This window comes from Nomascus leucogenys, chromosome 3 (assembly GCF_006542625.1).
Source record: "Nomascus leucogenys isolate Asia chromosome 3, Asia_NLE_v1, whole genome shotgun sequence".
Taxonomy (NCBI): Eukaryota; Metazoa; Chordata; class Mammalia; order Primates; family Hylobatidae; genus Nomascus; species Nomascus leucogenys.
In genome coordinates, this window is record NC_044383.1 from 11,284,478 (window position 1) to 11,305,017 (window position 20,540).

The following is a 20,540-nucleotide window of genomic DNA, read 5'->3' on the forward strand; positions in this document are numbered from 1 at the left end:
ACAAGAGGAAGGGGCCCCTTGTGGCTTCAATCCATTTAAATCAAAGATTCAAAACACATGACAGTTCCCCTTCAGTGGTAAAATGTCTCACCCTCAGTATTATGTATATGGCCTCAGCTACTGGGGACACATTGTGGCCACAGAGCTAAGCTCTTTAAGCAATGCACTAGGGGATGGTGACAAAGCCCACGCACTTTACTCGGGGACCTGTGATCTCACTGACGTGGAGCTTGAGTTAAGCCTGTGCATGGGGACATTCTCCCACCCAACCTTCAGGTCTAACTTACAGCAACCTGCAGTTTGGAAGCAGTAACCCCGGCATCTATGACTGATGCAAAGAAAGATAAAGAGCAACATGTCCAGGGCCGTGTAGTGCTGCAAGCAAGCCCTCCGGTGTGCCACACGTCTCCGAGGGCATCGCTGACAACAGCAAGAGGTCACCCTTGGAATAACATGCCCTAGGGTAGCAGGTATTATGCCAGGAAAGACAGTGCCCATCATAACCTCTTAAAATGAAAAACCAGGGAGAAAGGCTTATTGCCCAGAGAAAATATTCAGTTAATTAAAACAATTTCTCAAAAATAGCTAATCGTATACCTGAAAAACCACCACCACCTTTTTTTTTTTTTTAAGAAATCTCTAGCTCTTTCTCAGTCTAGGAAAGTAATTCTGCAGGACATCTAATTGTATTCTATCATTTTCTCCCCGAAAATGTCAAACGAAATGGACTGAGTACAAACCTCAACCCCCCAGCCCCAGTCCATCATCGCTGTGCACCCGGGAAGCTGTGTACACAGAGAACACTCGATTTGGAGTCTGAGCTCCCAGAGACGCTCTGCACAGGGGAGGAGGCCCCTGAAGGCAGGAAAGCGAGTCCCCTAAGTGGCCCGAGGCAGAAGAACTTACAGGTAAGGAGGAGCCAATTTTTTCCATATATTCAATTTCATAGGAGTTTCTGTAATCCAACTCTGCAAAAACAAAAACAAAAACAAACACAAAAAAAACAAAAGGTGAGGTTAGTGCCAGAGGAAAAAAATGGGAAGATCTGAGCCAGGCAGGGTGGGCGCTATCACAAGGCTCTGGGCTTTCTGACAGTGCCCACTGCCTAGAGACTTCTTATATAGCCTGAAGAAAAGGCTCAGTTCGGCTATTTTCAGACAATCGGTAAATGTCTTGCTGTTAAGGGGCTTCTGCCGTCAGGGAGGCTGAGAAAGTCCTGAGGAATTCCATGGCACAACCAAGCACAGCCCGAGTGTGGCTGGACCCAAGCGCTCTGCGCTGAATGTTCCCATGAGACAGTACGTGCATTCTAGGTGCTGGTTTCCTCTGTAACTGTCAGGTGCAACACGTGGGATGATACATCCTCATGATGTTTTTGAACTGGACCCTTACTTGTCCCTCTCTGGGTATTCAGCTCTGGCCACCCTCTGAAGTGAGGGAAGAACGATATTGTTCCTTCAGTGCTGCTGGTAAGAGAAGGTTTCTAAGTCACCTGGAGCCTTTCCCAGGGTTCTACCAGTGTCTTCAGGGCTGGTCCAAATCTATTTTCAAACTCAAAGACTAGTAAAGTCCAATGGGTGGAGAAATGACCTGTTTCAAATCGATTGGTGAAAATCCCGTACACTCAATGGAGACAGCAAACACTGCTGCCTGCCTCGAGTACCTGGAAACTAAGCAACTGAACTCCCCATCCAGCAAACGGATGGAGCACCTCCTATATGCTTCGCACTGCGCCGGGCATAGCGGATACAGTGGTGGATAAGACCAGAAAGGACTTCTGTCTTCCCAGAAGCCACAATCTAGAGCTACCAGATGCCCCTTTTCTACTTAAAAAGAAAACCAAGAGGTGAAGAGTGACCTGCTCAGAAACCCACTGTGAAAAAGCATCAGTGGCAATCCATCAAGTTTAATCTTTCAACTTTTTTTAAGATGAAAATAAAGATAAACAGCAGTTCCGGTTTAAAGCCCCTTTATTTCTGCCTATTGCTAAAGGCATCATCAAAAAAATATGAGCTTTAAAATGAGATATTTCCAGAGGACTTTCTTAAAACCTGCAAATGGCTGAATAACCTCAACTACTTAAACATGTGGACAATCTTTCAGGAATCTCTGAATCTCCCTTGGTGAGGCAAACATATCCTTCTACTCGGCATGGCCAGCTCATGAGATCAAAGACAATTTTGTGGATTAAAGGCCAGAAAGCCCTGTTGCATCCTGAATAGAGATGAGTAGAGAAAGTGTGTTCCCAACTCTCACACCAAGCCTGAACCCCAGGGTCTGCCCCAACTTAAGACAGAAGCATTAATTTGTAAAGTCTTAATCTCCTCCTCACCTTAAAAATGAGAAGCAGGACAGGGCACAGTGGCTCACACCTATAATCCCAGCACTTTGGGAAGCTGAGGCTGGCAGATCATTTGAGGTCAGGAGTTCAAGACCAACCTGGCCAACACCCTCTCTAGTAAAAATACAAAAATTAGCCAGGCACATACCTGTAGTTCCAGCTACTTGGGAGGCTAAGGCAGAAGAATCACCGGAACCCAGGAGGCACAGGTTGCAGTGAGCCAAGATCGCACCACTGCACTCCAGCCTGGGTAACAGAGCGAGACTGCCTCAAAAAAAAGAAAAAAAGAGAGAGAAGGAGGAAGGAGACAGGGATGGACAAGGTGATATTTAGGGTCTCTTCCAGATCTATCTATCACTTACTTTCCAAGTATAAAACCCCGGGACTATCATTTTACTGTTCTATTATAAGCTGTTTAAGTTGAGAAAATAATAGTGAATCAGCTGCCTCTTCTAAGGTATCATTACGATTGCTAAGGCATTACATGCCCTAAATGATGTAACAGAAATCTCTAAGCACACTCCAATACAGCACAGGGCACCCAGGACACACCAAACGAGCAACAGACCACCACAGAGTTTTTCCAGGGACCTGTGGCCCCGGGCGAGTGCCTGGCTCTGGTAACCAGCTCGCCTCACTAAAGTGTCCCACTTGGAAACTCAGCTCTTCTGGTGGCTGAATCTAGGTGAGTTTTAGGTCACGGAGCTCACTCATCTGCCTTCTCTGCTACCTGCCAAAAGGAAGTCCCTTCCCACTGTCCTGTGTCCCCATTCCTCACTTCAGAAGGAGCAACTGATGGTGCAAAGTGGGCTTCTCTGACACCCACATTAGTGTCTGCATTTGTGAGATGCCTGGTTTCAGAAGGCCCACACTCCTCCCCGTCAATCCCAAATGAGCGGTAGACGCCTGGAGATCCTCCTTCAGAACACGCCCTACTTGTTGCAATCACAGTCATTTGGGATCCTGATTTATAATTTACAAAATGACCTGGACAGGATGTAAGAAAAATAAATACTTCCTCCTGTCATCTTGGGTGATCTCTGATATTTTGAGAAAACACCTTCCTGAACTTGGTTTTCAAAATTGCACTCATCTGCTTCAAATCCTAAGCCTCAAAGGGCAGGCATGAGGGTGAAGCCACATCCAATTTCAGCCCCACTTTCACACCATTCCACACACAGCTGGCAGGCCAGGAAGGGTGATGCCACCATACCAAGTGGCACATCGTACTCTCAACTGGAGGAGATGGTCCTTGCTAACGTGTGTGGCTGCTCCTAGCTGAAGAGGTTCAGTTATTGTTCACGGGTCCTGTCGTTTCTGAGGGCTGCTTTTGGTAATTATTTCATATGGGGGCACTGCACAGCGAGGGGCCTTCAATGCTGCTTTCATCTGTCTCTAATTGCTGGGGGCTTGCTAGGAACAGGAAAGAGCCCCATGCAGAAGCCAGAAGGATGCCACTGAGTCCAGGTCTCCGTTGCTAGGATCAGGGAAGCCAACTCGCCCGATATCTCCTTGCCTATTGACTTATCTTCCAAGTGGAGCTCAAAAGTGCTTACATTTTGTAGGCTAAAATGAAATGCTTTAAGATAAAAACCCTTCGATGGGTAATACAAATGTAAAGGAGCATGATCAGATATATTCCTGCTCACGGCTAGTATTTCTGGAACTTTTAACCTAAGTGACATTATGTTAGGGAAGAAGAAAAGAGTCCAGGGAAAGAGACAGGGAGGCTGCTCCCAGCTTCCCCACCGTCACCCTTCTAAGTGTCTGCAGTGTGACAGAGATGGTGCCTGCCATTAAAGAACAGCTGAGGCTTCCAAGGAGGGCACTTTCCCCTCTGTCAGACTGGGAAGGAGGGACCAACAGAGCTGTGTTAAAGGACACAGGGAAACTGGGTGACCACTAAAAAGTCACTGAGACTTCTGAATCTAAAACAACTGTACTCTGTCAGGGTCTCTTGGCAGCCAGGAGAAGACTCAGCTGTGTAGACCAATGGTTCCTAATCTTTTCCTCCACAAGGACCACATGGGTTAAGTTTTCTTCCACTGCATCACACTTTAAAAGACCACACCAAAAAAGGGCATTTACTAAGCAACCATGCAAAGAAAACCATTTATAATTGTCAATGAGTACTTCATCCATGGAAGATGACCTGTGTCATCCTAGTGAGTTGATACAATTACAGCCCAAATATGGTATTTTAATCCCCTGGGCATCTTTCTAACCTAGTTCCATTCAGGTGTTTTGAAATATTAAAGACAACTTGAAGCGCTTCAACATTCTGCTCCTATGGACCTAGGTAGGAAAGTGTGATTAGGTCAACAGCCTCATTCTACAGACGCAGGCAGCAAGCCCGTTCCATGCTCACATAAAGAGCACAGCTGCTAAGTCAGGCAGAGCTGGCTCTCCACGGATTTGTGCCAGGACACTGGGGGAGTCATTAACAGCTCCAAGCCTCTGTATCCTTGTTCTTAAAATGGGGAATTGTAGAAAAGCACTCTGCAGACTGAGAGGATGAAATGAAATCATGAATGTGGAAGACTCTGCACAGCTCAAAGTAAGTCCTCACCCAACGACAGGCCCTAGCTTATTACTGTTACCTACAGAATTAATATGATAGTGAATATGTATTTAAATCATAATTATTATTTCTCACCCAACATTTCCTTTTCCTGTGGTTGGTGACTTCAGTGTAAGCACCGCACGGATTCTTTCTGATGATCACATCAGCACCCCTGGGTTTGTGTCTGGTGCTGCTAGACTGGACCTCATTATATTAATGGTATTTCCTCATCCAGATGCTGGAGGGACCCTGGGTTAAGTGTTAGTGAGGTGGATGCAGTGGGGCCCACACCTCTTGAAACTGCACCTGTTGTGTCTTCACATTGATGATGGATTTTTGATTGTCTACCAGCTAAAATTATAGTCATGACTTCCCAAATCTTTCCATTTTCTAACGTAATGGGTTTAACCAAGTTTTGTTCCAAACCCGTGTATTTATATATTATTCAATTTTTACAGAAACAAACAACTGCCAAATATGTCACTCAGCTAGTAAGTTGTCTGTTTTAGTACAATGTAGAAGATGGACAAATAAATGCCACCACTGAATGAGGTACAATACATATTAGTCCTAAAAGTACTGTTAGTATTTTTATATTTTCTAAGGAAAAAAAATGCATGTATTTGGTTCCTGATGGTAAAACTGAAGACACACACATATCAAAATCATATGTCTAGCTCAAATTGGCTTCTTTTTGTTTTCTTTCTTTTTTCTTTTTTAGAGACAAAGTCTCACTCTGTCACCCAGGCTGGAGTGCAGTGGCATGATCTCGGCTCACTGCAACCTCCACCTCCCAGGTTTCAAGCGATTCTCCTGCCTCAGCCACCCTAGTAGCTGGGATTACAGGTGCCCACCACCATGCCCGGCTGATTTTTGTATTTTTAGTAGAGATGGGGTTTCTCCATGTTGGCCAGGCTGGTCTCGAACTCCTGACCTCAAGTGATCTGCCTGCCTCAGCCTCCCAAAGTGCTGGGATTACAGGTGTGAGCCACCATGCCCAGCCCCAACCTCAGGATGGTTTCTAAATGCTTTTCTCCGACATTTAGAAATTTCTTACCAAGCTCAAGAGATGGGACCCACCATAGGTGCTATCAAAATGGCCAAGTCTGATGCCTGTGCTCAAGTGTCCCTTGCTGCCTGTGGAATGTAAAGCCTCTTCCTTGCAGTGCTCCACACCTGATGCAGGTGATGTCCATTGCAAGATCAAATTGCTGAGCTGACACTACTAAGCTATTGACCTGCCTGACCTTGTATTACCATTATTTCACAAATCTGTCTTTAGCCCCATGACATTGAGGGTGCTGTGAGGAACAAAGATGAACCTGACAAAGTTCTTGCCTTCAGGAAACATACAAGCTAGTTGGGAAGCAAAAAATGCGCACACATCATTATTACGGTGTTTCATACCCCCAGCTCAGCCCAGACCAAGCACTGAAGGCAGACGGAGCCAGGAGCGGACTTCCGGGGAAAGGCTGGGAGGGGCTAGCACTAAGGAAAGGGTGAGAAACAGGGATGAGGTGGGGGGAGTGCAGTGCGGGTCGGGGGAAGGGTATTCCAGCTGGCGGGGTCTGCAGCAGCACTGCAGAGGCAGCTGAGTGACGGGTGTTTCGGGAAAAGGCTCCTGCCTCGGATGCAAGTGCAGAGGGAAATGAGGATCCAAGGGAGGCTGAGGCCAGATCGAAGGGCCTCTGGGGTCAGGTGAGAGCAAGATGGTCACTTTTATTTTTTTCTATTTTTTTTTTTTTTTTTTTGAGATGGATTCTCACTGTCACCCAGGCTGGAGTGCAGTGGCACAATCTCAGCTCACTGCAACCTCTTTGTCTCCTGAGGTCAAGCAATCCTCTTGCCTCACCTTGAGTAGCTGGGACCACAGGGACACACTACTATGCCCAGGTAATTTTTTGTACTTTTGGTAGAGACCGTGTTTTGTCATGTTGCCCAGGCTCGTCTTGAACACCTGGGTCTTCAGCTCACGTGATCTGCCTGCCTCAGTCTCCCAAGGTGCTGGGATTACAGGCGTGCGCCACCCTGCCTGGCCAAGATGGTCACTTTTGGACCTCTCGAACCCCAAGCCAGAGGGCCAACCTGACAGCCAACCAAAAGGCTCTATTTTACAGAAAACAAAATGCCAAAAAGTACAAGTATACATAATTTGGATCATCTTTTCATTGTCAAATTTAGAAAGGCCGTTTTGGGTAGGGAGAAGATAAGCATCCAATACTCTGAAAAACATGAAATAGATCTACCATAATTGCATGCTGGTACCATTCCAAGACCTCGTGGGCACAAAGCAAACCATGCCTCCGGGCCTGACTGTGGAAGAGCATCCAGAAGAAGGTTGGGAGTTTTTGAGTTACGATTAAAATCTACCTGCACCCTCATGACACCACCACTCCACCCACACCGGGAGGAAGCCGTTTAAAGGAGATCTTAGTCTCTTATTAGCAGCAAAGAAGTGGAGACCAGACCTTCACGTGTGATCTTCTTCAGATTGATTTCTACTCAGTTCAACAAAACTGTTAGAAATCAGTCAGGCGCGGTGGCTCACACCTGTAATCCCAGCACTTTGGGAGGCCAAGACGGGCAGATCACAAGGTCAGGAGTTTGAGACCAGCCTGACCAACACTGTGAAACTGTGTCTCTACTAAAAATACAAAAATTAGCCGGGCGTGGTGGTGCGCACCTGTAATCCTAGCTACTCAGGAGGCTGAGGCAGGAGAATTGCTTGAACCCAGGAGGCAGAGGTTGCAGTGAGCCGAGATCACATCATTGCACTCCAGCCTGGGTGACAGAGTGAGACTCCATCTCAAAAAAATAAAAAAAATTGTTAAAATCAAGAAAGGAAAACTCAAAACCATCACAAAAGCTGGAGTGTCAAAATGCCGACTGGGCAGCCTCACAGAGGTGGCTGGAGGAGAAAACGGGTTGGAGGACTGGGAATGTGGTGCACCAACAGGTTAGGGCAATGGGGTCATCCTTCCCAAGAAAGGCGCTAGCTCTCCTTCAGAAAGGTTTTCCTATCAAAAAGGAAGCATGGGCAGGGCACGGTAGCTCACACCTGTAATCCCAGCACTTTGGAGCCAAGGCAGATCACTGAGGTCAGGTTAGAGACCCAGCTACATGGTGAAACCCGTTCTACTAAAAATACAAAAAATTAGCCAGGCGTGGTGCACTGCCTGTAATCTCAGCTACTCACAAGGCTGAGGCAGGAGAATCGCTTGAAACCAGGAGGCAGAGGTTGCAGTGAGCCAAGATTGCGCCACTGCAATCCAGCCTGGACAAGAGTGAAACCCCGTCTCAAAAAAAAAGAAAAAGAAAAAACACTGAAATTGAATATACACAGGAGGAAGGATATTAACGAGATAAGCAAAGTTGTCCGGAGCCCATTTCTGCCCATTTCTGAGGAGGGAATCATGTCCTCTCAACAAGCCTGGGGTGAATCCCTGGTTTGAGGCTTCATTAAAAGGTGTGGCCATAATGTCTGAACACCATATGGGGCCTAGGAATAACGGTGGCACCAAGCGACTCCAGGTCAGTGACCTACACTGACAGTCTGACTTGAATGACACTCCCTTGGAGCTGTGTTTATCAAAATCACAGAGGGGACATAAGCCACGGGCAAAGTTCAAGTGGGCGCTCAGGACCCACTCGATGGAGTCCTGAGGTGGAGTTAGAGGGCACCGTGCTGGCTCTTAGCAGGAGTCTTGGGTCAAAGGAGAGCTGGTTTCAAGTCTCAGGCTGTTTTCAAACACAGCCTGCGCTCCAAGTGCAGCAGGAGACGTGCAGACGATCTCACAGTAATGATCACGTGGTTACCTGGCTGAGAAGTTTCTCTCCTGGCCTTTGGCTCCCTAGGGGCTGTATTCTCTGAGGCAGAGTGAGGGTCCAGCTGGCCACAGAGTTGCTTACCCTCAGTGGGTGAACTGAATTTGGTCTCGTTTACAAAGGTGGACAGGTCTGATGGCTGCGGGTAGTCCTGTTTGTCAGCCTCCAGGTCCACCGTCATGCACGTCCACTTCTGGTTGGTGACCGCCAGCTTTTCCTCATCTGTGGCGTGGACCACTGCAGAGATCACTGGTGGTGTTTCTGGTGTAGCAGCTGGGGTGGGGTCCTGCAAAGAGAAGAGAAACTGTTTCTTGTCTCATCAGACTCTTGGTCAGAAACTGCACCCACCCTCAGGTCTGGGGACCCATTAGCCAGGACAGGTCCCGGTCACAATCCTCGGCATGCTCTTCTCGGACTCTGCTCCAAATGGTCCATTAAGGAAACAACAGATGGACAAACAGATTCTTCCCTCTATGAATCTCCTTTTATGATGGTTTGTTTCAGGGTATTACCATGAATTAAAAAAAAAAAAAAATTGGATTTTGTGTCTTAGTTACTTGAGCATTCCTGCTAGTTTTATGACTACGACTGCTGTGTGATGCCCACACAGTGCTTCAGGCCTGCATATCACTATCACCAGAATCACCTGACAATCATCACATCAGTCCCTGGAGGCACAAAAAGGGGGATCTTATCTCCATTTCCATAGAAGAGTGGGAAGTGGAGTAGGGCAGGGTGGGAAGCTAGAGAGGTCAGGGCAGAGCTGCAGCTGGGACCTGAGCCCCTATCCCCAGAGCTAAGTGCTTCCCTCCACTGCCCCCACTCTGGCCAGGGACTGCAGGCTGGGGCTTTGCTGGCTCAGACTTGGAGGGGTGGCAGGTCTGTCTGTTTTATGACCCAGAAATTAGCCCTAACATACTGACAGCCTTGAGGATAACTTTCCTCGGTCTGTAAACAGGGTAGAAGAAATGGAATCTATCTGATGGAGGAACTGGTAAGAGGGACTCTAAGAACCCAAGCCCCACTTCTTTAGAGGAGGGGGTTCCCTTTTCTTCCCATTCCAATTTTGGCTGCACAATTCAGTGCTCCCGACACTTGCTGAGTTTCTTCACCTTCTCACTGCGTATTTGTTCATCTCAAGAGACTTTCTCGACTCGACAGTCCTAGAAGTTCACAGCAGATGAACTGGCCTGAAAGGGGCAGACTGGGTCCTCTAGAGCCCAACTAATGTTTTTCCTGAACATCTTCCTACTCTCGGGACACACTCTCATCTTCCGCAAAGTGAAGGGATCAAAACAATGTCAGGCAAACATCGAGGGAGCCTCCACACAGAAGGCAAGAAGAGGGTCTTGGAAACATGATCTTGGAAACAGGCCCGGGATGAGCAGAAAGCAAAGCTTTGTCAACAAGCGAAGAAAACCTCCCCCGGGGCGGGGGGCGGGCATGAAACCATCAAGATCAAAGGAACACTGTACCTGGGAAGGTGGATCAGAGAGAGGAGACCGTTTTGGCGACTTTTTCACCCTAAATGTGTCACTGGAAACAAAATGGAAAACGTAAACACAACAAGCAGAGGGACGGAACACTCCAGGGCAGTACAGAGCGGACCGAAGCTATTGCCTCCGCGGCGCCATCTGGCCCAGGCCACCCTCCCGCCTCTGTCACTCCAGCGCCAGCGAGAGGCCACGCTGGCTACCCACTCTCACTTTTTAACAGCTATTATTTTTGCCCCCAAGGGAAAGATCCATCAAGCTGGAAATCTTTAAAGAGATGCCATTTTGGAGAATGACCCAGAAAATGAAGCTAAATTTAACTAAATGTTCATATTTTATAAAGCAAATTTTTGGTGAGCAGATTAATTTATCTGGATTCTTCCAGGGATGTCTGAACCCAACTAAGACTAGGGGAGGGGCTCTAGGCTCAGGACACCAATTTACAGACGGGCAAGGCGACACCTCACTTAATGAACAACTGAAGGGGGCCACGCAGAAATAGAAAGTTCGGGGTCCTCAAGGAGAACCTGCTGAATCCTCCCTATCACAGGATCTTTGAGCTCAATGGGTTCCCATGCTCTGAAGGCTTCTAGGTGGAATCCTGACTAAAGGTAGGGCCAGGGGAGAGACTATTTTTTTTGTCTCCTCCTAACCATGGTAAACAGACAAGATTCATAGCTCTTCTCTCCCTTTTTCCCCTCCATATGAATAGCAGGGCTGGGAGGCAAAGGAAACACCAAATCAGACTCCTGAAGGGTCAAGGAAGCAGATCCCAGGAGAAAGGGATGACTTTTAGCCTGAGCAGTTCCATTAAGTCTACCGAGCAGTCTGGGGGTCACTTCCACAGTCAGAATGGGGGCTCTTTCCACCCAGTAGACTAGCCCCTGTCCCCTGTCTCTAGCCCCTCCATGGGATGGTCCCACTCCCAGCAAAGCAAAGGCTTTGGGGGTGATCCCTCTCCTTAGATCCCACCACCCTCCCCTGCTTTGCACGTTAACTGGGTGGGCAGAGCAATTTGGCATTCAAGTTCCTTCCTTGTGTTCTCTCAAATCACTCCAACAATGGCATTTAATCATGAAAAAAAAATAAATGGCTATTTACAGCATCTATAACATTTGCCATTAAAACAGTGCAATCGCAGCTCGAAGCATATATTTATTCATGCATATAAATATGTAACCATATATTTTATAGTTGCTAAGTGGCCCAAAAATACTCAGGAAATCCCTTGGGCAGAAGAGAGTCTGATGGACTCAACCCTATCCTGGGACTGCTGGCCACCTGGACTGGCCAGCCTCCCTTCTAAGGACAGGGAAAACGTGCATGTCTTTGGACCCCCCAGAGCTGCCCACAGATCCCTCCTGGCCAGGGGGCGCAAAGCAGCAGAGGCACAGAAATGGTCAGCTCTGTTTCTACTGACAAGTGGCAGGGTAACCCACAGATGGCAGACGAGGCATGCCGACACCCAGCCAGGTCCTGGGTGACTGAGGATGCAGGACTGGGGCAGCCTGGCGATGGCTCTCACAGCCGTGTGCTCCACTCTGCGCTGACCCTGCATTTCAGGGCGCTCTGCAGGCCTCAATTTGGAACGGCCCAAATACTTCTGCTTCACATGTTAGCAAGAATAAGCTGTGGCCGTCGCTGCCCGTGGTTAGACCGGACAGTTATTTTAACGTGAAGCCACAGTAGTGTTGAAAGCAATCGCCCACTAGCCCAGTTTAAAATGAAAGAAGGTAATGAAGAGTTTTAAAAAAAAGTATGATTTCAGATGAAGACATCCAATGTGCAAGGGAAGGAAAAAAGTTCCATTCCTGATAAGCAAGCAGATGCTGGATAATCACATTTTCACAGCCAAGCAGTCTCTTATGCAAATCACTATGAAACAGAAAAGTAATCTTTGCTACTGGGGAGCCCCATGCCCCATCATTCCCAGGCTCACCACAGAAATACATCAGTAGCAGCCATAGAGGGGAAATAAAAATGGCTTGCAAGCAGAAACAAAAGGCAGAAAAACAAGCACATTTGGCATAAGAGGCAGATTGCATTAAATTTACTTACAACAGAGAACACACAGACATCACATCTTCAACCATCCTAAGACAAGAAGACAAAGAAAAAGAGAGACAGACAGAAGGAACTGACAAAAAAGATAAATCTGCAGACAACTGGTTATTAATGGGTTAGGATACGGCAGACATCGCTGCAGGGCAATGCCCCAGCTTTTTGGAAGGAGCTGCTGGGGAACAGCTTCCTCTCTTGGTCCTAATGATCCCACAAAGCCGTGGTGCCCCAAAAGCTTTGTCAGACCCATGCAGGGTCTTCCAAGCCAAAGTCCCTGTCTGCACTAGAGGTGAGGCCACAGCTGGGTAAATTTCCCTGACCCCTGTTAGCTCTGATATTCAAACAAGAAAGTGACTGGGGACGCCTATGAGACACAGAACATATCTTGGAGAAGGAGGAGGTGGTGGCTAAGGTTGGCTCTCATTCCACAGATGAGAGAGCATGGCCTTGCAGTCTAGCCATTGCAGACTTCTCCTATTCCAGGCTTGAAATCAAGTTTCCAGCATGAATTCTAGAGGGTCTCTAGGAAGGACCTAGCTGGGTAACTGATCTAAAACAAAGTGTCCATTTTGGCCAGGATGGCCTCCAGCCAACACTAGACAGTGGCAGGTTGATCTAAGGTAACCTGCTGTAGAGACCTCCTCTCAGGAGGCCCTGGGTTATTCTCAGAAGTTCAATGTTAGGGGGAGCCCAGAATGGGAGGTTAACATGTCGTTCTGTCTCTTTCGTGCCAGGCAGACCCAGAGGGGCCGGCGCTGTGGTCTGTTCTGCTGCCCCTGGGAGACTGATCTCCTCAGCCTTGTTAAATTATTGACAATACTTCCCATAAGAGTAAGGAAATTGCCAAGGTATTAACCACAGGGGCCAAAGAATAAAGGACCAGCAGCCATCCACGTTAGAGCCGGGTCCTGGGGTGGATTCTGGAGGCATGGGTGTTTGATATTTAAGCACGATGTACTTGGCCTTGTCAAGTGTCTGGGGACCACAGAGCCAAGGACTAATGGCTTCCTGGGGATTGTGGGGATTTGCGCCCCACTTTCAGGTTCCATTTGTCTCTTCAGGACTTGCAGGGACTTTGTCTACAAAAGATGACTGGAGAGAAGGAAGGAGACAAAGAGGGGTGTTTCTTACGGGCTGGTTGGAGTGCAGCAGGGAGGGGCCCAGGCCATATCTCTCATTCCTGGGCCTCCTGGGCTAATGTCACATTAACAGGCAGAAACAAGTACTATAAATTTTAATATTTTAAAGGACGTATCTCCTAGCTTCTCCAAAAAGCAGTCAGTCACCAACAGGGAGATCGACCAGATCTCTAAGGACATTTCCCCTTCCATGGGATCTCCCAGATTGCTCTGGAGTTGAACATCAGGTCTTTGGCTACAAGTAAAGCTCTAGACCGTTGATTTATTGAAGGAAAAGATCAAGGACACAAAGGGGTATGTGGATGGGAAAATGCTACCACTGTGACCGCAGAGAGGAAGGAAAACACGTACATTGTCTGCCTGGTGCAACGGCTGTAAGCGTGGCATCATCACAGCACCCAGAGGCAAGGTTAGGGCAGTCGAAGGTTATCCAGGCACATGACCAAGGGTCACAGCCAATGCGCACCCCCGCCTCCGATCCTTACCACCTCCACCCCTGAACTTACGTCTTTAGGGGCGTCTTCTTCTTCTTGGCGGGCTTGTTTAGCCCATCCCCGTCCACTCCATTGGCTTCCATAGCACTGGCTGGGATCTCAAAGGAGGCTGGGGATTTAGAAGGTGAGCTGGGGGTCTTAGAGGATGTCTTAAAGGGGTCAACAGACTCATCACAGGTGTCTGGGTCAAAGTTGTATGATTGTTGGGGCAGTTTGGGAGACTCCTGCATTTTTGAGGTGGAAGAAAAAGGGTTAAAATTGGGGTCATCCCACTTGTCAATATCAAAGGTGTAAGTACCTTTAGCAATGGGGATGTCATTGGGTTCAGCAGGGGATCTGGGAGGTGAGGCAGGAGTGTTGTCAAGTTTCTCGGGTGTCTTTTTCATCTTTGGCCTCCTCAGGGGCATTTTGGCAACTGGCTTTTTGCCTATCTTTTTGGTAGGAGGGGGGTTTTCCTGCTGGTTGTCCCAACTACTCTTGTCCTCAGAATAGTCAAACTCCAGCCTTACGGAGAGCCCTTTGGCTGGAGAGTCCTCTTGCCCCCCGCTATCTGATGGGGTCACCTCCCCTGCCTCTGGGGCTGTAGTAAGAGGCAGCGTTTTCCTCCCGACAGGGGGTGAGTTCTGTACTCTGCCACCTCCAGAAGCTGGGGGGACAGCCCCTTCTGCACTCTCTGAGTCCAGGGGGCAGGCAGCTTTGGGCCCCACAGCAGGCTCAAGGGGCGTCTCCTCCAATAAGGCTGAGCCAGGACCTTCCGTCTTGGCAGATTCCGTTTTCGTCTCAGATGCTAGATTCTCCCCACTGGGGATGAGGCTCTCTTCATCTGGCTCCGGCTGTGTCTCCTTCACTGGGGGGGTCTCTGTGGGTTTCTTGGTGGTCTGTTTCTTTTTTAAGGAAGGCGGCCTCGGTTTTTTAGTTCGCTTAAGGGTACTGGAAGCACTGCTGGAACCCGTGCTATATGCATCTGGGGCAAGGGCCACGGCCTCAGGATTGCCTGAGGAAGAAGCACCATCAAAGTCACTGGCTTGCAGGCTGAGCGACCGGGACAGTGTTGACTTAGAGATGGGGACGGAATCCGTGGACTTCCTCCGTGTGTTCACTTTGCCCTCCTGATTCTTAGCGTCTGAGGCACGAGGCTCCAAGGTCTGAAAGGTATCCACAAGCTCAATGTTGTCGAAGTCCAAGTTGTAAGTCCCGCTGCTGGCTATCGGCTTGTCTTCATCGAAGACGGCAGAGAAGGAGTGTGACGGCGGACGGAAGGGACTTCCTTCCACCGAGTCGCTCCGTGGGCCATCAGGGACAGGGACTGTCTCAGAGCCACATCCTGAGGAAACAGAGACAAAGCCATCAATTACAGACACAGGACGCGCTGGGGCACCTCTCCTCTTGTGCCAAAACATCACCCTCCAGCGTAGGGGTTGACAAACCACGGCCCCAGGCCACCCCTGCCCATCACCGGGTATACTACTTGGGTACAGATCCTGACCCACCCATAATTAGCTCAAGACCCAGGCCAGGCTCGCCCAGAGTGCCCTCATCTGTACAATGGGGGTGATGAGGACCGATTAAAGAACAGCTCAGAGTATTCATTCAAAAACATTCACCAAGTGCCTAATCAGGACCAGGCATGGTTCTAGGTACCAGATTCAACAAGGAACAGAAATAGACAAAACCTCTCCGTTCCTGGAAGTCACATTCTTCAGGGGAAGATAGTGAATAAACCACCAGGACCGGGCGTGGTGTCTCACGCCTGTAATCCCAGCACTTTGGGAGGCCGAGGCAGGCAGATCACTGGAGGTCAGGAGTTCGAGACCAGCCTGGTCATCATGGTGAAACCCAGTCTCTACTAAAAAAACACAAGAATTAGCCAGGCATGGTGGTGTGCGCCTGTAATCCCAGCTATTCCGGAGGCTGAGGCAGGAGAATCGCTTGAACCTGGGGAGCCAGAGGTTGCAGAGAACCGAGATTGCGCCACTGTACGCTAGCCTGGGCAACAGAGTGAGAGAGACTCTGTCTCAAAAACAAACAAACAATGTAAGAATTTCAGAGGGTGACACATGCTAAGGAGAAAAATAAAGCCGGGATAGGAGAGTTTCACTTTTAAAATAAGGTAGTCAGGCAAGATCTTCTGAGGAGACATCTAAGCAAAGGCCAGAATCAAGGTAAGTGCATGAACCAGGAGGACTCCTGAGGAGGAAGCATCCTGGGTAGAAGGAATAGTGCAAGTAAAGGCTCTGCAGCAGGAGCAGCTGGTGTGTTACAGAAACAGCAAGGAGGCCAGTGTGGCTAAAGCAGGGGCCGGAGTGGGACAGGAAGACAGAGAAATCCTGCAGGAAGGCATACGGAGCCTTCCATAAATATTAATACCGGCCACGGCCACCAGCAAGCCTGTTCTTGACTCCTCGGAGCCACTGTGAAGATCAGGGGAGCCTGTACACGGAGGCCCCCGGCACCTATAGTGGCACTTCCTATCTGCCACGTGCCGCTCCAGCCATCACCTGTAACCTGTCCTTCAGTCCTGCCTGCCTATCCTTGGCCCTGCCTCTTGCCTAGTCTCACCGCTCTCCCAGCTGCCTCCTCTCAGCTTGTCTACCTCATCAGCCACTGCCAGCCAAGGAGGTCGCTCCTATTTCCCAAACACGCTGCAGATGCTGCAAATGTTGGCCAAATGATGCTCAAAGGTGCCACCACCCTACTGCCCAAGGGGATCCGGCCAGCCCCAGCTTTGGCTCGGCTACTCTGGGTTCTACTGGCACCCAGCAGCATCCTTCATGCATTTCTGAGTTCACTGCTGCTCCAGGCAGTCAAGGATGCCAGAAAATGATTTGCCAGAAAACTAAAAGTGTGTCATTGGACAAGAGGGCAAACACGATAAAGCGGTCTGCAGGTTTAAGTACTGGGAGGATGCAGAATGAGGAATAAACGGAGCTGGCACAGGTAAGACCTGGGACGGCGTTTCCAATGTGTGCCTCATGACAGGTGTTATGTGCCCCCAGTCCCCTTCTGCCACTGGCATGGTTGCCAGACAAAGGACAGGATGCTCAGCTGATTTGAATTTCAGATAAATGAACATGTTTTTTTAATATAAGTATGTCCCATGTCTCCATGATTCTTTGTTTATCTAAGATTCAGATTTAATGGGCACCCTGTATTTTCATTTGCTAAATAAGGGAGCCCTATCTCTCACCCCAACAAACAAACAAGGTTTGGGAAATGCACAATTCACCCCTGAACTGGTCTCTTCCTGTCTATTTTCTCAGAGCAATTCATGCTCCCGACTGCACATCTCTGGGCAGTGAGTATTCTGCAGAGTGCTTACCAAGCTTTGCTCATCAGCAACCTTTCTCCTGGAGTACCTGGCAGAGAATTCAGCTCACAACACAAGAAAACTTCAAGCTTCTTGAGTTTAGGAACTGGCCTTAGCTTTGTTTCCCCCTTGACTGGTCACACTTTCTCTTACAGGATCAATAAACACTTGGATTGAAAGCATCATTTGGAAGCACGTCTATGAGCTGGTCCTGGTTTCAAGCCTCTCACTCTCCTCTTCTCCACCCAGGGCCTACCTGGAGCAGACACCCTAAATACGGAGCTCTTTCTACCAAATGGTTCCTCCAAACACTCCTGCTTCCTTCTCATTTCAAAAGGTGTTGCCTCTCTTCTTTCTAAAACCAACTCCCTGTTTCCTCTAGGCCCTAGTACTCTCAAGTACCCCATCCTCCCACCAGCAGTGACCTCCTCTTCCTGCTCTGTAATGGCCCCTGGATACACGGAGGGCACAGAGGACCAGGGGATGCTGAGGGGGACCAGGTGCTTTCAAATGGCCTTTGGCAGGAGGAAGAACGAGCCTCAGCCTATCCTGTCATTACTAAAGCAAGGCCCACAAACACCAACCTTCTCCCTCTCAGGCCGTTACACGTGCCTCTGCAGCCCGCAGAAGGAAGCCTTTGGAGGCCCTTCAAACGTCAGCAGTTATCATGCAACAATGAGCGGATATTCAGCTTCACCATCTGCTCATTGCTTCCTCCAGAAGAAAGAGCTCCCTGCCTGCTTAGCATGGCTTTCCTCTTTAGAACTGACATGCTCTCATTAGCTCATCATGAACCAGGAAACCTAATCTTGCTGCAGGGTCTCTTATCCTTGGCATTATGGTCGTTCGGGGCCAGTCAGGTTTTTATCCCGGGGGCTGTCCCGTGCCATGTAGGATGCTTAGCAGCATCCCTGGCCTCCACACACTGGATGCCGGTAGGCCCCACCCCCTACCCCAGATGTGACAACCAACACTGTCTCCAGACATTGCCATGTACCCTTTAGGGGGGGCGAGTGGGGCAGCAAAATCCTCCCTGGTTGGGAACGGCTGTCTTATTGTGTTGGTCACCAGAGCAGGCTGCTCCACGGGGTCCCTCACAGGGCTAGAAGGGCTCCTGTGGTCCAACTGGGTTCGAAGTCCTCCCTGCTCGCCTACTGGATTTTTTTTTTTTTGAAACATAGTCTCACTCCATCACCCAGGCTGGAGTGCAGTGGTGCAATCTCAGCTCACTGCAATCTCCACTTCCCAGGTTCAAGTGATTCTCCTGCCTCAGCCTCCCAAGTAGCTGGGATTACAGGTGTGTGCCACCATGCCTGGCTAATTTTTCTATTTTTAGTAGAGATGGGGTTTCACTATGTTGGCCAGGTTGGTCTCAAACTCCTGACCTCAAGTGATCCGCCTGCCTCAGCCTCCCAAAGTGCTGAGATTACAGGCACGAGCCACCGCGCCCGGCCTCCCTGCTCCCCTACTGCATTTCTAAACATCCACACGGCATATCTGCATGAAGACAGATGCAGACGCAATCAACTGTATGATTCATTTGTTCATTCCACAAATAACCTGGGGTGCCTCCTATACGTCAGCCACTGTGGGGTGTGCCGTGGACATAGAGGTAAGGAAGGACCAGGACCCCCGATGAATACATACACAACACTTCCTCCACCTCATGTCTCCACTGGCACAGATCTGGGCAATGCCCTGGAGAACAGTGCCTTGCACACGGGCTCCAGGTTTCTGGCTCAGTCTGATGACAAAGTCAGCACCCGTGGTTCATCAGATGAAAAGGGTCACTAGGGTATCCCAGTTACATGAGCCTGCTGGGCTGCCATCACCAAGGACCACAGACTGGGCGGCTTAAACCACAGAAATTTATTTCTCACGGTGCTGGAGGCTGGAAGTCCAAGGTCAAGGCATCAGTGGGTTTGTCTCTCCTGAGGCCTCTCTCCTAGGTTTGCAGATGGTCTTTTCTCTGTGAGCACTCCTGGTCTCTTCCTCTTTGTATAGGAACACTGGTCCCCATGGGCTTAGGGCCCTACCCGTATGAACCCATTCAACCTTAACTGTCTCCTTAAAGGTCCTCCCTGCAAATAATCACACTGGGGGTTGGGGCTTCAGCATACAAATGTTGGAGGCCACAATTCAGGCCATAGCACCAGTGCTGGGCAATAAAATGCCCAAGTTGAGGGAAAGCAAATGTGTTAGAAATGACAGGGGGCTCCCAGGAAAGGGAGAAAGCTAGGACAGGGCAGCCGACATCACCCATTGATGTCACCCTACCTTCTCCAAAGGCCACACTCTTAGCCTTGCTGGACTGTTTCTCACAGAAGCACTTGCTGCCAGTCCCTGCACTGGCGCCTCTTCATCCTCCCCTCCTTCCCCCCGTCCCCCAGTGAGTTCACTGTGGGCAGGAATCCTTGGCGCCCAGAGGGCCAGAGGTGTGCGCAGGCACACACAGAGTCTTCTCTTAAGCTGCCGCATCACGGGTAGATGGTCTCCTACACAGGGAGCATGGCTTTGTATCCTCTAAGTACATCAATAGTAATCTTCAGTTAGTAATATTTATTCTGGGAAAAGGTGTCCATTTTAAGTAGGGTAACAAGATATAAAGCAGTACTTGGTCTTTGTGTGGCAGTTTGCTGGTTGCTGTGGGCAGCTCAGAGCAAGTCCATGATGAATTCAACATTTCCCAAATTTGTCTAGCCTAAGACACACCTGAGACACTCAATAACACCCTAGACTCTGCCTCCATCCGCCCCTTCCTCTGCAGAGCAACAGTTCCTTCCGCAGGGCTGGGGTGGGGCTCAGGGACTCCATCGTAACAGGTGCCACAGGTGTGTCTCCTCATCGGGAAGTCTAGAACTGGGCTGTCTCACCTCATCTGCTTCTATCTGGGCCTATCCTCATTCTTAAATCTCCGGTGGGCAACGCTTTAGTATTTGGCCACAGAAATGAATGGGCTTTGAGGATAAGCTTGCATGGGCCTTTGAGATCCAATTTCCTATGGGGGTTTTAACCTCAGAGGCGTGAGGCATCAGGGCTACAGAAGTGCCAGGCAGAGGCTGTCCTTTGGTGCCCACCCTCCTCTGATGTGGTCCAAAACAGACAGCTCAAGAAACCAAACCCAAAACCGATCAGCAAGAGAGCAGGAGGCCCGTGCCATGGCTGCCTTCTGTCCTCAGACCAGTGGGTGCTCAGGATCTCACAGAGACCCCAGGAACCCCCGTCGGGTGGGGCTGTGCTCCTCTGCTTCCTGGGGTCTATCTTGCTCTCGTAAGTCTGCTCTCAAACTTCTCTTCAATTCCCAGAAACCAAGAAGG

At 49.2% G+C, this 20,540-nt stretch overlaps 1 protein-coding gene across 4 annotated transcripts in view; it reads right to left on the minus strand.

Annotated features, from left to right (window-relative positions):
- TACC2 (transforming acidic coiled-coil containing protein 2) overlaps positions 1-20,540 on the minus strand; it is a 262,528-nt gene that overhangs the window by 29,366 nt on the left and 212,622 nt on the right. For 3 of the 4 annotated variants that reach the window (XM_030806086.1, XM_003255041.3, XM_003255040.4), the window contains 4 exons: positions 13,929-15,240; positions 10,205-10,265; positions 8,814-9,015; positions 907-968 (listed from right to left, as the gene is read on the minus strand). In XM_030806086.1, the coding sequence (XP_030661946.1) occupies positions 907-968; positions 8,814-9,015; positions 10,205-10,265; positions 13,929-15,240 (1,637 nt within the window). Of the gene's footprint in view, positions 1-906; positions 969-8,813; positions 9,016-10,204; positions 10,266-12,280; positions 12,317-13,928; positions 15,241-20,540 lie in introns of all 4 variants that reach the window. The other variant, XM_012505781.2, reaches the window with a different exon arrangement.